Source organism: Mus pahari, chromosome 5, assembly GCF_900095145.1.
Source record: "Mus pahari chromosome 5, PAHARI_EIJ_v1.1, whole genome shotgun sequence".
In the NCBI taxonomy this organism is placed as follows: Eukaryota; Metazoa; Chordata; class Mammalia; order Rodentia; family Muridae; genus Mus; species Mus pahari.
The window spans coordinates 104,506,898-104,526,922 of record NC_034594.1 but is presented as its reverse complement, the minus strand read 5'-3'; the positions used below and the strand labels follow the sequence as shown (position 1 = coordinate 104,526,922).

The window sequence follows — 20,025 nt, the reverse complement described above, 5'->3', positions numbered from 1 at the left end:
GGAGATGGAGATGGAGATGGAGATGGAGATGGAGATGGAGATGGAGATGGAGATGGAGATGGAGATGGAGATGGAGATGGAGATGGAGATGGAGTGAGATAAGTGTGCGGATGTGTTGAAAACAGCACAAGTCAATCTCCAGCTATGAAGTGATGTTTCTAGGTTGCTCTTGGGAAGGTGCAGGTTGGTGATGATCAAGCTTAGGGCTGCAGCTCAGGAAAGCACCACCTGAATGAAGACTAGAGTCCACTGAGGATCAACTCACAGTCTTTGCACAGAGTTCAGAACCAGTCAATCGAATGCCACTACAAATGAATAGAAATCCGTGGGGCACGAAATAGAGATGGTGAGACATTGGGATCTATCTGGGGGGGGGGTGTGATGAAATGGAAGTTTCTGGTTTCTTTGGAGACTTAGTTGTGTCATGGGATGTTTTTCTGGAATCTGTCTAATGAGAAGATGTTTTGAAGCAGATACATGAGAGGATGTTTTGCTGAGGTAGACACTTGAGAGGACTTGGGATGCTTGGTAAGAATATAAGTATAACCCCACAGATAGGGAAAGATACTCTTGTATTGGTTCTCCTTGCAGTGTTTTGCTGGTCTTCACTGATCTTCTCTTGTCTTGATTTCACAGAGAAAAATACACCAAAGATCTTCTCATGGTATCCCAGCATCTTCTTTCCACTTCTGCAGACTATATTTGGCAGAGCTTCACGATTTCTTCTGGATGGAGTGGCTGCTACTGATTCATGTTTGGTGTTCTGGACTGAACTGCTGATATCCTGACAATGAAGACTGGAATTGCCCCCAAAGACCTACTTCTAGACAGATCTACATCTCCCTTGTCCTATTAACTCTCTCCCCTACCTTTGGTTGTTGGGCTAGAAGGAAGGTTGAAGCATTTAAGAACCCTTATTAAAGTAGGTTTTTTAAAATCAAAGTCTACAGAGTGATGCCAGCAGAAGCAGAATCTCAGAATGAGAAGTACCTGGATCCCCCTCCCCCCACCCTCCGCCCCGACCCCGAACCCATACAAGCCTTCTCTCCTTCCTGTCCATGTAGCCTAGAAATGCCAATGAAGACCATTGGAATGGTTTTTCCTCAAGAAGCTTAGAATGAGTGTTCTCTAAAGCTAGAAGCTCCACAATGAGAAGACCACTATACTTAGGAGGGAGCAGCCCACTACAGGGTTGAAAATCAAAACCCAGATGACAGGTGTGAACTTCAGAGCACTCAATTGCTTAGAAAGGGAGACTTTGCATCAGATTATAATAGCTTACTACATTTGCAAACAGGTGAATGTGGAGAAACACAGATGTATGCTTTTGAATTAGGCTTAATTTCAAATATTTGATCCTCTGACGAATTCTTACACCTAGTGAAATGGATGGGAATTAGAGAGCAAAATGTGCCCATACTGATTCCTGAAAAATAAGTGGTTTGTTTGTGTGTGTGTGTGTGTGTGCGCGCGTGTGTGCATGTGTGTATCTCTGTGTGCAGGGGGTGTGACATAGCGGTGTATGTATGTGGATGAAAGGAAGGCAAAGAAAGAGGCATACTGGGAGAAAGGACAGTTAGAGGAGAATACAAAGACCAACCAGGAAGCTGAGAGCATTGGGAGATTGTGACTCTTGCCAAAGCCTGGCAGAAATTTCTGGGTGCTCCAATGACAGCTTGGCAGAGAAAAAGGAAGAAAAATGCTTGGCCGGTGAGGCCACCATGGGCACCGAGGATATGCCATATGCTTTTTGGCTATGTTTGAGCCTTTCTTGTTAAACACTGAATTATGTAGCTTTTATTGAGAAAGTACTTCTTTATAGAAACATTCAAAAATTTTTTTTTCTTTAGCTAGATACTTGTCAATATACTATGAAGAGAGGGAGAGGGAGGGAACAGGAGAGCAGTCTGTAAGATTTTCTTTAGAGGGCTGCAAATCACAGGGTTATGAGTTAGAAAGATATTTACAAGCTTGGCCCAGACAGAGCAGAGTAATCTATAAATGCTATTCAAGTGATTTACAGAAGGCCTGTTCTAGAACATTCTCAGTGTCTGAAAATGTATTTAATTTATTCTCAGGGCTGCACATTTGCATTATTCACAACAAGCCATTTATGGGGAAATGTGCCGCCCTTAAACTAAAGTGTCTCTAGTGGGTCTGGAACAGTTGTAACTGTCTAATAAATGCTTCCATCCCCTCTTACTGTGCAAGTCAATGTAAATGTTCACCAGCAGTTCTACAATCACTTCAGCCTATGGGCTGAGGGAAGGGTCTGAGGCACATGGCTAAAGACTGTGTTCTAAATGATAAAGAACCTGTTTGCTGGAGAACCCATCTTCCTTGCTGGGACTTTGCAGAAGCACGCAGAGGAAGCGGTGCTTTTTTTCTCCAGATCTTGTTCTGTAGATGCATGACCTGATTCAAACTCTTGAGGATCTCCTAACAAGTAGGATATTCTACAAAGCCGGCACAGTCAGACCATTGAACAAACATGCCTTCTGCTGGCACTCAGGATAAAAAAAAAAAAAACATAATCAGGTTCTTGGCTTTGGTGCAGTGTTACTAAACTACTCATCTGTGCTCATCGGGAAGTACAGGGTCCTACGAAAGAGAGCAAGCAGGTTTTAGAAAGGACTGGAGAAGGAGACTAGTCCCCTCCAAAGGCTTGAATTTTGCATCTCTGGTCTTCATCTGGTGGTATTCTTTGGCAAGGCCATGGGATGTTAGAAGGTAGAACCTGACTAGGGAAAGTACATCACCGGAGACAAGCTTTAAGGTTTTCGACACCAGTCCCACTTCTTGTCTACTCTGATTTCTGACTAGGGATCAGCTTTTGCTGCTATGACTCCTCTGATGGGCTAGATAGAATCCCTATCAGAACTGTGAGTCTCATTAAATCATTCATCCTTTGGGTGATAAAATATCTGGCACATTCAGGGAAGGAGAGTAAGTGGATGAGAGAGGGAGGAAGATGGGGAAAGACCTCGAAGCTGAAGCACCAGTAGGCTTTGTGCTCCATTGTCTACACATCTCAGGAACCCATTGAGTAGGAAGCAGTAAATAACTGTGTTTTGAACTTGTGTCCCTCCTGCCTGCGCTGGAATCATAGCCATATGCTGCCACACCAGGCTGTGGGTCTAGTGGTTCATATTTTAACAGTAAGCAGTGTAAGCTCAATTACATTAAATTAGAAGCAACAATACTGCGAGTCCTTTGAAATCTTCCTCCAGGCTACTGCATAGAGCATATTTTCTTTCTACACATTTGGACAGCTGTGTTTTCCCAAAATGAATCATATGTGAAAACAGACATTTTACTATCTGCTTATCCTTTGTCCTGGGAGCCCCCAGTTGCTGGCTATATGTTCTCTGTCTCTAGGACATTGAATATCATTTTCTTTATATTCATGCAATGTCTTCAGGGCTCTACAAACTGGTTCTTGCTATCCTACCCCAGTGATCCCACCCCAGTGAGTCTTGCTAGCTGCACAACAGACTCTGTTCTGAAGAAAACCTGAGTTGTTTTGCTCACTGAACCTTTTGGTTGAGAGGTTCTGACATCTAGCTCAGATAGCCAGTGCCTTCCCTCTGGCCTGGTAGACATAGGAACCAAGAAATCTTAATTCAGTTATATAGGACTTTGACAATATAGGCGGAATCTTATGATTCTTAATTTCATCATAACATGAGTTGTACTGAACAGTCTATTTCCATATTCAGCTCTGTTATCCATGGCCACAATCATTTTTTATTACAAAAATGGATCAGTATGCTATTTTTCATGAGAAAGGAACTTGGAAATGTTATTTTTAAGTCAAATATCACCAAATATCATTAATACTATAAATTATCATAAATATTTCTGAAATATTAATGAATTAACAGTCACAGTATCCTAGTACCCCATTATTTACAGCAAAACATTTAGCAATCCCAAGTGATGTGCAGTTATTTTGTTTCATCACCTCATGAGAAATCTTTGAAAGTAATTTGAAGTATACAGTCACAAAAGAGAATAGTGCTGATCAGTTCACTGTCATTAGACCCCAGAAATCAGAACCTTGAAGAAGAAGGAAGGATAACGAAGAGCAGGGGGAGCTTGAGAAAAGATGAAAGAAAATATAAGCCAGGCATAGTGGGTCACTGCTACAGTTACAGCATTTAAGAAGTTGAAATAGAATTGCTTGACTAGGAGGCTAGCCTGGGCTACAAAAATTCTAGCAAAATAAAAGACAAAATAATGAAAAATAAAGTATTCATGTATTCACATTAGGGGCTCCTAGCACCACTCTTGCATTAATTCAATTTGTGCAATGGTTAATTTGAGTGAAGCCATTTTACTTCAGTGTATGATAAGCCACAGATATAATTGCTTGATATTTGATCAGAGTATGCTTAAACACAATTATAACATTTTCATTTCAGGAGCAATCTAAATGAAGTATAATTGAAAACCTTTAAGAGAAATCTTTACAAAGCTCACTGATGATTTCAAAACACATGCAACATCTTTATATTGACAACATGAAAATAATTCCTTAATCTGACATTCAAGGTCTTTGTTATCTGCTGCAATATAAATGATCCCAGTTGCTTATTAAGACCTTCACTGGTGAGGTAATCCTAGCCTGCCTCTGGGTTGTGCTGTGCTGATTTTCCACGTGTTCTCTATTCTTGTAAGGTAACAGATTTTTATCAGGCATCTTTTGGTATCTCTAATGTATTTTATTGTTTTCATTATAACTCAGTAACCCAGTGAGTCTCCTCTCTGGTCCTTTACATGATTTATTTTTCTCTTCGTTATGACACCAGTTATTTAACAATGAGTAATAAATTTCATATATATATATATATATATATATATATATATATATATATATATATGATAACTGAGCATTTCCAAAACTTAAGGTTCAGCATAGTAAATGAGGAATTAAACTTCTGAGATGGATAATTGAAGAAGTTTGAACCTAAACAGATGTTGACTAAGAGCTGTATAAACAAAACATCCACATTGTAGAAAACTGGAAATAGTTTTTTGTGTATGTCTCCTTATTCCTGCCCCCTTGGGAAAACATTTACCTCTTGGTACCTAAGATGGCTGCCCAGTTGTTCATATGCCAAAAATGTGATGGATATTGGGCATTTTGGCATTCCTGCCTGCGTGTCGACACAGGGAGAATGGAAAGACTTTGAAAGATGGAAATACAGTGAAGAGGGATCATTTCCATGTGTTTTGTAACTATAGACAGCCACATCGAAATTGATAGGTGAACTAGAAGTACAGCAAAGAGAAGGTTTGACTTTCAAGACCATGTACACATTAGCATTGTGAAATATCACAAAAGAATGAGTCCATCTGAAAGACTGAAAATATCTTCCCACAGAATAATTTTTGCATTAGTAAATCTAGCACAATGGTGATATATAAGGTAAGTGCTTTAAAATTAATTGAATGCCTGTATAATATGAGTCAACAATGAGAAAATGAAAATAGCAATACAATTTTACCTGCAGCAATATTAAAAACATGCAAACACAGTAATAAATTAAGAGATACATGGCCTCTGTAGTGAAATCTACAAAGCACTTCTAAAAGACCCTGGCAATAGCATTCCACACTGTGCACTACTTATAAGATAGTAGTATTGTCAACATTGATCTATAGATTCCATGTACTATCCATTAAAACTCAATAAATTTATTTTAAGACATTACCACTTCAACTCTAAAATTTCTCTGAAATGCAGATATATAATACTTATGATATACTTGAAGAATTAAAAACAAACATATAATTCCTATCATTGGCTTTTGAGACACTCTCAATCTGCAGTGATTAAGGCAGTGTCATATTAGTGTATGTATGGATGAGTACTCAATCAATGAATTAGGAACAGTCCATTTGTAAGTCCTCAGCTGATGGTCCCCAAAGACAATATTTTAATTGGAGGATCCTGTCAAATGGTGCCAGAGAAAATGGTGCCAGAGAAAATGGCTGTTTGAGAATACAGAGCTATGAGCCTATAGAAAGGCTTGGAGACTCGCCAGAGCCTTTGGATGCTTCCATAACTCTGAGCATCTTTTGTGCATCTCTGCCTGACTTGTTGCTGCTGCCCTGTGCCCAAGTCTTTCCAGTGATTGCCACAGGAACTAATCTCACCCTTCAGAATAGATTTGAGAGTACTTCATAGTTTTACCAGCCACCTAGGCGTGGTCATGGTTAGTCAAGTGCGATAGGAGATAGAGCTGACTTCCCCCCTAGGAGGTGAAATTCTGTGGTGTAATGGTAGCTCTGAGCTTCTGTCAGGATCACAGTCCATCTAGGACTCACCTGACACCTTGATTTAATTTCATTTCTTCCTAATTTACCTCTGTTCATGTTCTTTTTCTGGGCATTGTAAATACTTCCTATACAAATAATTCACAGTGGGTTGGTAGCTCAAGATGTCTTGGAAGAAATTAACCAGTACAAACACATATACACACATAAACACACACACACACACACACACACACACACACACACACTGCATACACACACTGAACACAAATGTGTACATGACCTGAAACACAGATTTGAGTGTGTAAGCGAATCCTACAGAACTTACAGAGAGATGGAAGGGTGTTTTCATGGCCCCAGGTTAGGAGAATACTTCTTCAGACAAAGTTTATATTCAATATAAAATAAAACAGAACATTTGGCATCAATAAAACTAATATTGTCTAACAAAACAAAACAAAACAAAACAAAACATAGTGTTGAAAGTAAAAGAAGCCAAAGCCTGGGAAATGTTAACAATATATATTATCTGATTTAGCATTCACACTCACAATGTATGCAAAATTTCTTTAATCAACAAAAAATTGAGTTATTAAAATAAAATAAACTACTTCATAATCAGTTTTAAAATAAGTTATTTAATGCTGCTTGAAGAGCCCTACTAATAAATCTGTATCTATCCTTTGGCAAGGCTATCCCACTCACTAAATATGAGCTAATGAGAAATGGATGCATAGCTTTGACACTTATAGTACATTCACTGTGAACACTGTAGTCGTACCCCCCTAGCTAAAGATGACACAGATGTCCTTTAATGAGAAACACATAAAGAAATGCTGCTATGTCCCCCACTCAAGCACCAAAAGGACAATCTATTGACCTTCTAACAACCATCAGAAATCTCATAAACTGTTAAACCAAAGAAATGAAACATAAAAGAACTGTGTGATTCCTTAATTGTAAACACCTAGAAACAATGTTAACTAATGAAATCAACATAAAAGGGTACATAAAGTTACAGGAAGTTCAAAGCAGGCAAATTTCATGGGTGTAGAAGTAAGAATAATGGCTAAGTGTGGATGAGAAACTGTGGAAACTGAAAAGTCACATCAAAGATGCTGTAGTGAGCAGAAACTGGCTTATATTTTTATGTGTTTGACAGCTAATAAGATAAATATAAAGTACAAAAGTTCAAAAGCTTAAAATTTCCTAGGATTATCATCATCACATGTTTATAAAACTATAAACCTTAGCATATTCAGTAACAGAAAAGTGAATCTGGATAGATGCATCCCATAGTGTGAGCTGTGATTTCAAAATTAAAGTTATGGTCTTCAAACACACTAAAGCGTTTGAACTTGGAATTTGTCACAGCCAAGCAAACATATATTCAAGGCATTACTCCAGTTTGCTTAGAGTGGATGTTCATAAATGCAATATACATGGTAATTAATTATCTCACCAAAATGAAAATAATGGAGAATAGATGAGTATTTTCTAAACATATTGGTAAATATGAATTATGTGAAACAGAAGGTGAAAATATAACCATCTATGCCCATAGTTATATGTTACATTCATAAAGATACGAAGTTTGGGGTAGAAGGGAAATGATGTACATTGTGGCTTTAATTCATAATTCATGATTATGTTCCTAATTCAAAGACTATCACATTTGTATGCAGAGAACTATGTGCAAAGAATCTATATTCTATATTTTTATGGAAATGAAGATAACCATTACTATATTAAACCAGTCTAGAACACAATATGGTTTCCTTAGAAGAAAGTTAGAGAAAAAAATAAAAATAAATATGGTGAAAAAAACAGAAAAACACATGAATAGGAAGAAGAAAATGACATTATCTACCAGATGAGTCTAAGCGAAAGTTCTGATATAAAAACTATCAGCAGAACATTACAGAGGCCAGCGTTGGTAAAATTCATTGTGTTAAATAGCATGGTACCAAAATATAGGGGTGGCTTGTCCTAATAGCAGAAAAAGTGTGATGGAAACCTAAATATCATCGTATTCTTTCATAGACAGCAGACATCTATAACTTCTCAATTTGCTAATGGCAAATAATGACTCAAGGATATTGAAAACATAACAAATAGTGTTGAAAATTTCGATATAAATGTACCCTCACAAAAACAATAATTTTGGCCAGAAACTGTGCAACCTTATCAAAATTGAATCAAGTAGCAATCTTTTATAGAAACATACATACACAATCCCATATCTATTTATTTATTTATCTATCTATCTATCTATCTACCTATCTATCTATCTATCTATCTATCTATCTATCTATCTATCTATCTATCTATCTGTCTATCTCAACATCTATATCTATATATATTAAAAAGTAAACAAATATTATTAAATTAATGCTTAAGCAATTAGATATTTTATTGAAATTTAAAAACTGACCTCCACTTTTCAAAACTGTCCAGGAAAGGATATTTATGTCTTAGAGGACTTTGTGACAGTGGCAGTTATAGGACCAAGTATCCAATTACAGGTCAGGATCATACCTGACTCATCCAGCTGGGGCTGCCATGCTCAAATGCTGTCACAGGTAAATCAGAACCTTGAAAGTTATCCTGTGAAGGCATTTAAAAAGCACCATATCCTAGTTAGAAAATGTATACATTGGAACCTAAGGAAAATAGGATGAATATAAGAAAGAGCTTAATATATCAGAAAACAAGACTCTAAAAATTAGATTTATTGAAGATTAAATCATTAGAACAAACTCCCAATAAAAGTGCATGAGTATGAGAACACAGAGAAAAATTTTGTGAGCATAAGGGAAAGCTAATGCTTCTACACACAGAGAGACAACATTTTGAAGATGATTTCAAACATGTATGAGAAATAGCTCTGCATAGTAAGCTCAGAGTAAGCTAGACTGATCAGCTTGAGAGCAACTGAGGAAGTGATGCCCATTTCTAGTCAAAGCTTCTGGGTTTCCCATGAAGTATCACATTCTCTGAGCTCCACTCATTGCCTCCTGCGTGTGAAAATGCAGCTTATTGTATGGCACCAAGGTGCCAAATTTATAACATCAATGCCCAAAGAGGGGAAATTAAATCAAGTCACTTAGAGAAATACACCACACAGTGTCCCCCTTCAATTACATAATGCAGATATGAAAATAAGTTTCAGAAAACCAAGTGTTCTATTTTAAAATGCAATGCACTCTCGATGAAGGGACTGTCTTTTAAAAACTGCTGCTATAAAAAACTTGTGAAATGTCATAAAATAAATCATAAATACTCATCACAGATCATGCTAAGTACTCATTCAAGAAAATATGAATCCTATGCCTGCTTTTGTCTAGGGAGATAGAAATATAGGTAGATAGGTAGATAGGTAGATAGATAGATAGGTAGATGGATGGATGGATGGATGGATGGATGGATGGATGGATGGATGGATGGACAGATGGACTGATGGACAGATGGATGGAGAGATATTAGCATATTGAGAGGTAGGACGAGGTAACGAGAGAAATTTTAGAATATATATATCCCTTGTCTGCATTACAAGCTAATGATATTGAGAATCAAAGAGATCACACTTATTAAAGGGAGTAAAAGTTATATTAAATTAAAAAACAAAAGATGCTATAAAATGTTTTTATTGAGTTCTTGTTCTTCTATTCCAATGCATGAAGTGAGTTAGATTCAGCAAGAACACTCTTCCCGTGTGACTCTAGAAGCCAACCTAGTTCTTAAGTGATATTAAACCTAAGTGCATTGGGACAAAAATACACCTTCACCAACCCCAGACCTGTTGTCTTTGGCTGAGTACCAATGTCAGTTTAGAAGAACCCAGAATTCACAGCTGAGATGGTAGGAAATCACTACTAATCTCCCCTAGCTTTGAGTCAAAGTAAAACATTGGGCATCCCAAGGATCTTGGTCATTTCCCATGTACTCCAGAGACCAACAGCTCTTGTTAAAGAAGGTTAGGAAAGGTCAAGGAAACACTTGGAGCACCAGCCATTGGTGCAAAGCACTTCCCGAACGAAATGCAGCTTGCAAAAGTGTTTGTTGCTAAGTGCCATTCATCTATAATGAAACCTCAAGGCTCACAAACTTCCCCCAAGTCACGCCAGAGCACTGGGAATATAAAAGAAATGTATCAATTCTCAGAAAATAGGCACCCATTTCTGTGTCTTCTAGGCAGAGCCTACTTGAAGGAACAGTGTTTTGCACTGGTTTGCACTGGAGGATCAGGCACTTATGCAGGGTCAGAGAGAGAAAGGGTAGAAAGGAGCTGCATTATGTATTAAGTCACTGATAAAACTCCAATTCCATTATACTTATGCCCAGTGCAGTTTCCTTGCAAACCTTCTGTGACATTTGTTGGAGGTTGTCCTGGTGACAAAACTCAGATGTTAGTCTTTGATCATGAGTCTTTTGAACTAGTTTTTAGTGAGCACCTGGTTCCCTCTGACTAAGGGAAGGAGACATCTGTATATCTACCTGCATCTAACCCTGCTCTGGTACCCAGCTAGAGGGAGAAATTAAAGTTCCCACAGGTTTGCTAAGCCTTAGTCTTATTTCTCAAGAAACTTTTCAGTCTTGCTTCTGCAGAAATGATTCAGGTTGATAATCATCAGCAAGACCTTTACTTTCTCATGTCAATATTTATTTCTTAAGAGATTCCTTTGGCAAACCTCCGAGGGCATCCATAAATAGATCATCCCATGGAAAACTTCTGCAGAGATTTGTAATATAAATAAATCACCACCTGAATAGTTTCAAATATGTAAGATAGATGAAAAATAAATTTATAAACCTGTTTGAAAAAATATGGGATTCTAAGACTATTCAGGAGGGATATGTGACCAGGAAAAAGAAGAAAATTGAATTAGCTAAAAGGGAAAATATATAATAAATAAAGGGAAAATATATACATATGCATTTGTCTGACTATATGATCTTAAAATGCATATATTTGTTATACTCCTATAAAAGACCTTTCTCCTCATCAAATAGATGTCTCCTGACAAAAGATGGAAACCATTATAGAAAACCACAACTGATCAAAATGCTCTGTACAAGGGACTGTATGGTGGCACCCAGCCCAACTGATACACCTACAACACAGCTCTTATACCCGAGGCTCAAAGACAATGATGGATGAGGGAGTAGAAAGGTTTTTAAGAACCAGAGGAGTGAGAAGCTTGCTGTGCGATTTGGTGTGCTAGAAATACTAGGGGAGCTCTACCCATGAAGTTGCTTTAGTATGGCTGCCAAAATAAGACCCAAAAACAAATGGCACCAGCAGACATGCTAATGTGGAAGGAGAAATCTTGTGGGGTCTCAACCTTAGACAAAGGACTTTAGCTAACTAAGGAATAATGGCAGAAAACAATGCATCTTCTCCAGGGAACAGAATACAAACTGCTTATCCTACACTATCTAGTACCAAGTGGCTAGCCCTGAAATCATACACAGTTAAGATTTATATATATCAACAATTAGAAATATATATATATATATATATATATATATATATATATATATATATATATTATATATATCAACACATAGAGGCCATGAATTTGAGAGCAATCTGTGGTGTGTATGTGTGTGTGTGTGTGAAGAGTTGGGGTGGAAAGGGAAAAGGAAAAAATGCAATATTTAATTTTAAGAAATAAGAAATATTTTAGAAAGGAGCCATTGAGAGGTAAAGTGATGATACTGAAATGCTTTTCAAGGTTCAACACTACCGGGAAAGCACTTCTGTGAACAAGCACAATCATGTAAGCATCCTTTCCAAATTAAAGCATTGTAGGAAACAGAGCCAGTTGGAATAAAGAAGAAAGGATATACATGTGTCATGGGAGCCAAACATCTCCCAAGCATATAAAATAGTAAAACTTTTGAGCCCTCATTTCTTTCCGATTCTGCATTGGACTAATTTGTTTTTTTGTTTTGTTTTTTTTTGTTTTTGTTTTTTTTTTGTTTTTTTGTTTTCTTACCATACTGCTAGTCTCTAGTCTTCCCTCGGCAACCCTTTCACCATGCCTCCATGACCATTTCTAACATGAGGCTTTGTTCTCCTAATTGCTTTGCAACGAACAAGGTGGTCAGTAGCCAAGTCATTAACTCCCCAGTGCCTTATTTTGGGGGACTTTGATGAAATAAAACAATAGTCATATTTCAGGAAACAAGTGTCTTTTTATTTGTATGAGATTGAATAGGAACTTATTTGTATGGAGGAAGAAATCTTTCCTAAAGAGCTTTAAAATGTCCCACCACAGGCCTCTGGTTTCCCACCCATGTGGGATAAACACAGAGGGTAGACTATAGGCTTCTGTTCCTCCTTTTCTACCAACTCTATATTACAAACACCCCCAACTTTACATGTCATTTCCTGTCTAAATACCATCGCACAATAGCTGCCATGGTCCCCATGCCCTGATAAGGACCCTGTAACCCAGAAGTTAAATCACCATGCCAGCATTGTACTTGAAGACATATAGAGGCTATTCACATGTTGGTGGAATGGAAAAAGAAAGAATAATAAGGAATTTGTTTCATTAATGTATGTCACACTGCTGTCAATTAAGAAGAATTTAGTGAATAGACCTGTTAAATCAACACACGGTACAGGGGATAATTATGAAATAATGGTTTCCTCTTCCTCAGGAAATGTGCATCAAAATGCTAATTAAACTCTAGGCACAATGATCCAGCTTCCTGTCTTTGCAATGCTCATCTTCAATGCCAGAGCTGATTAGCTCTGAGGATGATGCTGGGACATTATGCAAGGATCTGACAACTTGATGTAACAGTGCAATATACTTGGATATAGGGAAAGTAATCAGCTATAAGTCCTGATTCCCATTCCCATTCAAAGTCTCTGTTTTCAGTGAGATTATCACGCTGGATGAGAGAAGACATGATCCCGGTGGTCAGGGTACCAACAAGGATCTGACATCCTAATGCTGTTGTTATGAAACAGCACTATATACATTCATTACAGTGATGGTCACATGGGGCTGCTCAAAGTTATTATTGCTGGTGTCAAGGCTATTATTACTATCATTATGTAACATGACAGACACTTTTAAAGGAGCAGCCTTCTCATTTCACACTGACAAGAGCGCAATTGTCTATATCATCTTGAAGACACATGAGAGGAGGCTAAAGTATTTTCTCCATTTCTAGTTTCTACCCCCCCCCCCAAAAAAAAAAACCCAGAATGATTACACTTGGAAAACCTTAGAGATAATAGCTGGTCCAAGGGAACAAATGCAGAGCCAGGCCAGAACAACTTCAGAACTATTCCTTCAACAGAAGATTTAGCCCACTCACCAAATGGTTTGACCTGAGAGAAAGATTTTCACAGCAAAACACTCAGAACTTACTGGCATCTTCTTTGAATAAATTATAACACACAAGGAAAGTCATGACCTCTACATTTATTTAAACTTCCTCAGGCTGCGCATTTCTCCATATGGAAATTAATGACGTCCATGTTAATGTCCTTTTTAATATGGGAATGTATGTATCTAGTCATGGAAATGTTACGCAGACAGTTAAGTCACTTTCCTGTTAAAATAAACAGTACATTTTAAAGAAAGAAAATGTTTATCCCAACTACATCTGAGTTCTTCCAAAATTAGGTGAGTTAATGATACAATCCACAAACCTTGGCTTCCTCAGACAGAGAAATTCTTATTGGCTCAGCACTTGTTAAATGGAGAACTTTGTTCCAGCTTCCAGCTGAGCAGTCACCTAACAGTAAGTAGTGCTTAAGTAGGTAGGTTAGTGAAATGACAGTCCTTCCCTGTGCCTGCCTCAGAATAAGTGGCCTCAAGTCTTAATCTTCAGTGTATTTAAATTGTTCACTAATAGACAATGCTGAGCTGATAAAGAGGAATGTTACAGCAGAGTGATTTACTCTTGAGACATCTTAGCATGGCACAGCCTCCAGAACCACTGAGCAAATACAAATAACACACATCAGAACTCACTTGAAGGTTACAATTATTAGTAAGGAATTAATAGCTAGTAAATGGTAATGTAAGTCATGAACTCACATCACAGATACTCTATATTGTAATAGTGAGGTTTCTCTATGTACTCTGCACGTCATCAGCAGGACAGTTAAAACAATTTAATTTCATCCATCCAAGTTTTCTTTTCACAATATTTGGAGCTTATTCTTTTATTTCTCTCCCTATCTTTAAGCAGGAATATGAGTTTAAAATATCAAAATTTACCACCCGGAAATACCATTTTAATCATACTATTTAATATTTTTTTCATATTGCTGTTATGTTTTCATTTTAAGGAAAAAATGAGGCAAATGGTTTATCTTAATTTTTTGTCTGACCTGGAAGAAGCAGGGACATCGGGAGAAGAATATGTCATCTTTAAGAGATCAGGAAAAGGCAAATGCAGAGTCATGAATAGAGGCAGCGTTGCACAGTGGGGTTGAGCGCTTAGGAGGAAATTGATACTTCCAGGGTGGAAATGGAACAGAACCAAGATGTTATAATGAGAGTCATTTGGTGCTAAAGAAGACCCCTTAAAAATGGTGCACAGTCGATTCGCAGCATAATCATTACAGGCTATTTTCCTTGCTCCTGTTCTCCACATAAATGCCTTGGAAGTGGCAATGGTATATTAATGCTCATACTCATTTGCAATTTTTCATTTGTTTTTCCTTCCCTTCAAGTTATGAGTGGGTTCTTGGGAAATATTCTTTTCCCATAGCACTAGAAGAGAGCCTTGAAGAGCCATGCTACAATTTCTAGAGAACAACAGAGAAGGAAACCCTGAAAAACTCGGGCATCAACAAAAGAAATTACCTGTGGGCATTTGCTCCATGTTCCCCACTCAGACATGACACACTCACTGGGACACAGAAGAGAACAGGCCTGGGTTTCTTGGGGGGCATCATCCTGGTTGCACAGGCTCCTGTTCACTGCCCCTCCTTCTCTGTCAGCAGTACTCACACACCTGTTAGACAGTCGTGGCAATAAAGATAGATGTATTTAAATTAGGACCATCAGAGAAACCAGGAAACAATCCTCACCACTCAATGGTCTTCTCTTGAGTGATAACTCAATAAGGAACCCTTGACAGAATAAGTAAAATAATTCAGTAATAATATGGGTAGTGGCTATCTTGTGCTGTACCTACTCTGCAGAAACCTAGAGTACACTCGGGTCTGTCACCAAGTGGATATTCCTTCATTTTTCACAAATCTTGAAAGTTTCTTTCTCCAAATACCGAATAGACAGCATTGTTTTGGTGAGAACCTTCATACTCTGTGAGTTTTGCAAACCTCTCCCCAAGTTCCCCAACCATCACTATGTTTACTCTCTATATTGCAGGGGACAGGAAAATAATCAGTCCTTGTTAGAAGTATTTAAGTTTCACATAGTTATGTGGGATGCAGCTTCCCAATCAAAGGGAAGTTTTCAAACATTACCATAGCCCATGGAAGCCTGAGGATATACATTGTACCTACAGTATCTACCAAGCAACAATTTGGAGATAAAACATTTGGATATATTAGCATTGGTCATTGTGCTCTGGTTACATATGAAAATGTACTACTCAAAATGGTTTAAGTAAAAATGCATGGACAATATCAAGATTTGGCAGAAATGTCAGAGACTTATAAGTCACTTCCCATTGCTGTTTGGAAAGTATTTAAAAAAATGGTTGAGTGTTTCTGCTCTCAAATAATCTGGCATTTAAGTAGAAGTCTGCATAATTCACCCTAAACCAACCACAAACTGGAAATACTTATAGTGGCAGTATTCATATACACCCAAGCTAGAAATAGCTCAAATCTTCAGTATCATATAACAGTTGTATCCACTGTTCTAAATTCCATTGAATCCAATAAAGCACAACAATGCACGGACTATTGGCACACAAAAGAGCTTGGGTGGTACAGATATGCTATTAAAGGCTGTCACACACCAAGTGTCTATACTCTATGATGATTCTTTCATATAGCTCTTTAATATGAAGCAATACTAATTTGTAGAGTCAGACTAGGGGTTACATTTAAAAGAATGGTTAGTGACCAATAGGGGCATAAGTAATACTAGAAATATTTACTTTCTGACTTTGGGTTTGGTTATAGAAGCATTCTGGCATTCTGAAAACTTATCTAATCATATTTCAATGGTATTTTCATTTACTTATGTTTGTATTTCAGAAATTGATTTATAATTTATACCCCCCAATTTTTTTTTTAAAAAAGCTATCTGTCAGGCTCTTTTGCTGGATGTCAGAAATTATTTTTGTCAATACTTACTTATTTAGTCAAATTTCTGAATCAAGGTCTAAGGCACTCCAGCGTAGTTTTTGGACTTCTAATACCTTACATCCCAAATGCTAAAGAATTATGAGAATGGCCTGCACTTAATAATTTTGAGGGATTACTATCGGTACCAGTGCCTTAACTTGTCATTGAGGTACAAAAGCAGAAGAAAATGAGACAGCTGCTGTATTTGTGAGTGCTGTGTTCTAATGAAGATAAAATGACAACAATGTCCTAGTGTATACTTAATACCTAAGGACTTGGGAGTCTGAGGCAAGAAGATTGTGACTTTGGGGCTGTTTGAGAGTAGTGGGAAGTAGAAAGAACCAATGGAAGGCATTTGCTGGTCTAAACTGTCAGATATTTGGGTACTTGTTGCATTTTAAGAGTGACGTCCTAAAGCACTGTGGTACTGTGGTGCCTCCTGCCCTAATGATGCTATCTTTCGCCATAAAAGTTCATTTCAATACATCAAAATAGAAAATAACTGCACAAAAACTCCTGGAAATGACATTGAGATTAAACAAACTATATGAGTTGAAGTGATAAAAATCTAACCATATCATATAGGAGGATAACAACACCTGGTATGTAGACAGAAAGTGTACGGTCTCCAGCAGAGGGAGGCCAGGTGCAACATCATATCTAGGTTTTCATTTCTTCTGAGTTAGGAGTCAGTAGGAAAAAGAGGGTCCATAGAATGGCTTTAGAGTTTTTCCTAGGACAAACTTCTAAAGCTAAGATGTCTCTCTTGGCTACCCAAACTGAGCTGATATTCTTTTTTTCACTGAGAAAGAGAAATAAGACTTCTGGCTAGTGAGAGTCAGTAGCCACAGGCATTGATTAGCAGTAAAGAATAAAGGTATTTGCTATCAAAGCATAATAAATGGTGATGATAAGGATAATTTTCTATTGTAGTCACATCTTTCTCTTCTCTTCTCTCCACTCTTACGGACCCTGGTGAACAAAGTGCGTTCAAAGTAACCGGATGTAGGAAGACATATTTTCCAACTACTGGAATCATGGTACCAGATCTTTGTGACAAATGAAATACCTAATATCACACAGTAAGTCTTCAAATGACAATAATGAAAACAACTACATTTATATTACAGAAACATCCCACAGATAATTCCAGCATTTGTAGTACCAAGTATTTGGGGATGGGTTGTTGGGGGTGAAACACTAGAGCATATTTGAAAGTGTATGTAAGAGGTGTCTAGACCCCCTAGATGCCCTCTTGCAGAACACACAATCTAGTGATTGTTTCTCTCTTCTTCCTGCAAATAACTGAAGGTTTAATATCTGGAGAAGCTTCCCAAATGCCCCTGGATTAGAGAACTTTCAGCACAATGAAGTCTTATACATCAAAAGGAATTTCAGTAGATGTCTACCTACTGAAAAATAATAGCACCACTAATTTAGTAGCTTAGTCAATGGAAAGATATTGTTTTACAACTGCATAGCATAGATATATCCAACACAGGCTTCCTGGAGCCTAAGTGCAGATGCCAGGGGTGGACAGAGATGCAATCCTAGGACCATGTCTGCTTTTCAGGCTTCAGATGCCATCCTTGCTCTTTCTACCATTTTAAAGTCCCTTGTGAACAAGCTGTGCCCACCCAGACAGCTTAGAACTGTTGTCTCACTGCAAGGTCTTTAATCCTACCTGACAACTAGATTTTTCTTAAAACACATACCAGAATCTACCAATTAGAATGCAGACATCTTTGGGGGCTACGCTTCTCTTTGCCACCCTAGAATTCTTTCATCATGCTACAGAATGCTGGCTATAAGAATTATCTTTTTCATTCATGATGAAAGAATTACTTCTAGATATTCTGAGCAGTCCACAAGCAAAGACTTAAAAAGACTAAAATCGAAGGTGTTCCCAGATGGCATGCAGTAATCCATTATATCCCCTGTCATCAATTTCCTTGCCCATCTCCCCTTCAGCAATCATTCACTTCACTCAAACACTGCAAAACTGCTTCTAGGCATTTTCTCTGTATGCTGTCAATACTTCCTGCCCCTTGTTCCCCTCCACTATTACATCTTGAACCACTTTGGTCATGTTTTCATTGTCACTGCAGATAGCCCTCTTATCAGAATCATTCAGAGATTCCCCATGGCCAAGTTCAGCAGTCAGCGCCTATCTCCGGCAACTCAGTGGCACTTGAGATAATTGACTACTGCACCTTTCTTTACAAACTCTTGTGTGCCTTCTTATTCCCTTTGTTTTCTTCTTATTCCCCTGGATATTTCTCAGTCTCATTTTTAGAAATATTCTCTTTGAATATTACTAACTTATAAATGTTGGAGTTACCCAGGGCTCAAAACATTATCAACATATACCAAATTTATAAGCTAATGGCAGGGAAATTTATAACCTTAATCTCTCCACTGAACAGCGGCCTATAATTGCTCAGTTGGAAAGTTAATATCATATCTCAGATTTAATGTGTTTGAAAGCTAACTTGTTTTCCTGTCAAGCCTGATTGTCACAGTTCCCAACTCAACAAATGGTACCTCCATTCTTCCTGTCGCTCAGCCAGTTCATGGTCATCTCTGTATTTCTTTCTTTTCTATTCTATGGTCATTTAATTATCATATCCTATGTCTTGTAGTTTTGAAATTTATCCTAAATTTGACATTCTCATCATCTTCAATTTATTAAACCACCTAGAATTCTGCAATGACCTTAAACCTACATCTTCGCATCCCAATTTCTCTGCCCTTCAGAATCTATCTGTATCACTCCAGTGTAGCTTCTTTTGGAGAAGTATAAATGGAACCACCCCTACACCACAAACCTTCCATAGCTTTATGGCTCCATGTTGCAGTTGGAATAATATTGTGCTTTTGCCTTCTTTGAGAACACAACATGGTTTTCATACCAGGACCAGCCACAAGGGACATCTGGTTATCCCCCCATCAAGTTGGGATCATCTGTTATATATGCTGCTTCCCCTGGGGATTCACCTTTATATCCAAGCAGTTTTCTCATTTTATTCAGGTTCCTCCCCGAATTCCACTTTGTTGACCAGCTTCTCTAAAACAGGATCCCTGCAACTCCAAACCCATTTATGTTTTATTCTTGGCATTTACAGCAAAGTCATCTCATTATATGTTACCTTATGTGTTTACATATAGCTGTTTATGTGACAGTTTTACTTTTCGCTGAGGAGACGGATACTGCTTGTTTACCCTTTTATTTCCTATACTTAGAAGCATGTCTGGAACATAGGAAGCAAATAATCATAAATACAGGTTGATCTGAGAATCTTCACAGTCACGAATGAACTGTGAATTGGTATTCTAGCACTGAAGTTGTAAGAAAGGGAAGACACAATGTTTCATTTGTTGTAATTACATCTTATTAAAATCAATAATATTTTGCAGTCAAACATGCCCAGAAGATTTGCTTT

At 37.7% G+C, this 20,025-nt stretch overlaps 1 protein-coding gene across 1 annotated transcript in view; it reads right to left on the bottom strand.

Annotated features, from left to right (window-relative positions):
- The window catches only part of Thsd7b (thrombospondin type 1 domain containing 7B), an 872,787-nt gene that overhangs the window by 75,567 nt on the left and 777,195 nt on the right, over positions 1-20,025 (bottom strand). Inside the window, exon 16 of the mRNA XM_021198560.2 lies at positions 15,126-15,276. Coding sequence (XP_021054219.1) covers positions 15,126-15,276 — 151 coding nt within the window. The remainder of the gene's footprint in view (positions 1-15,125; positions 15,277-20,025) is intronic.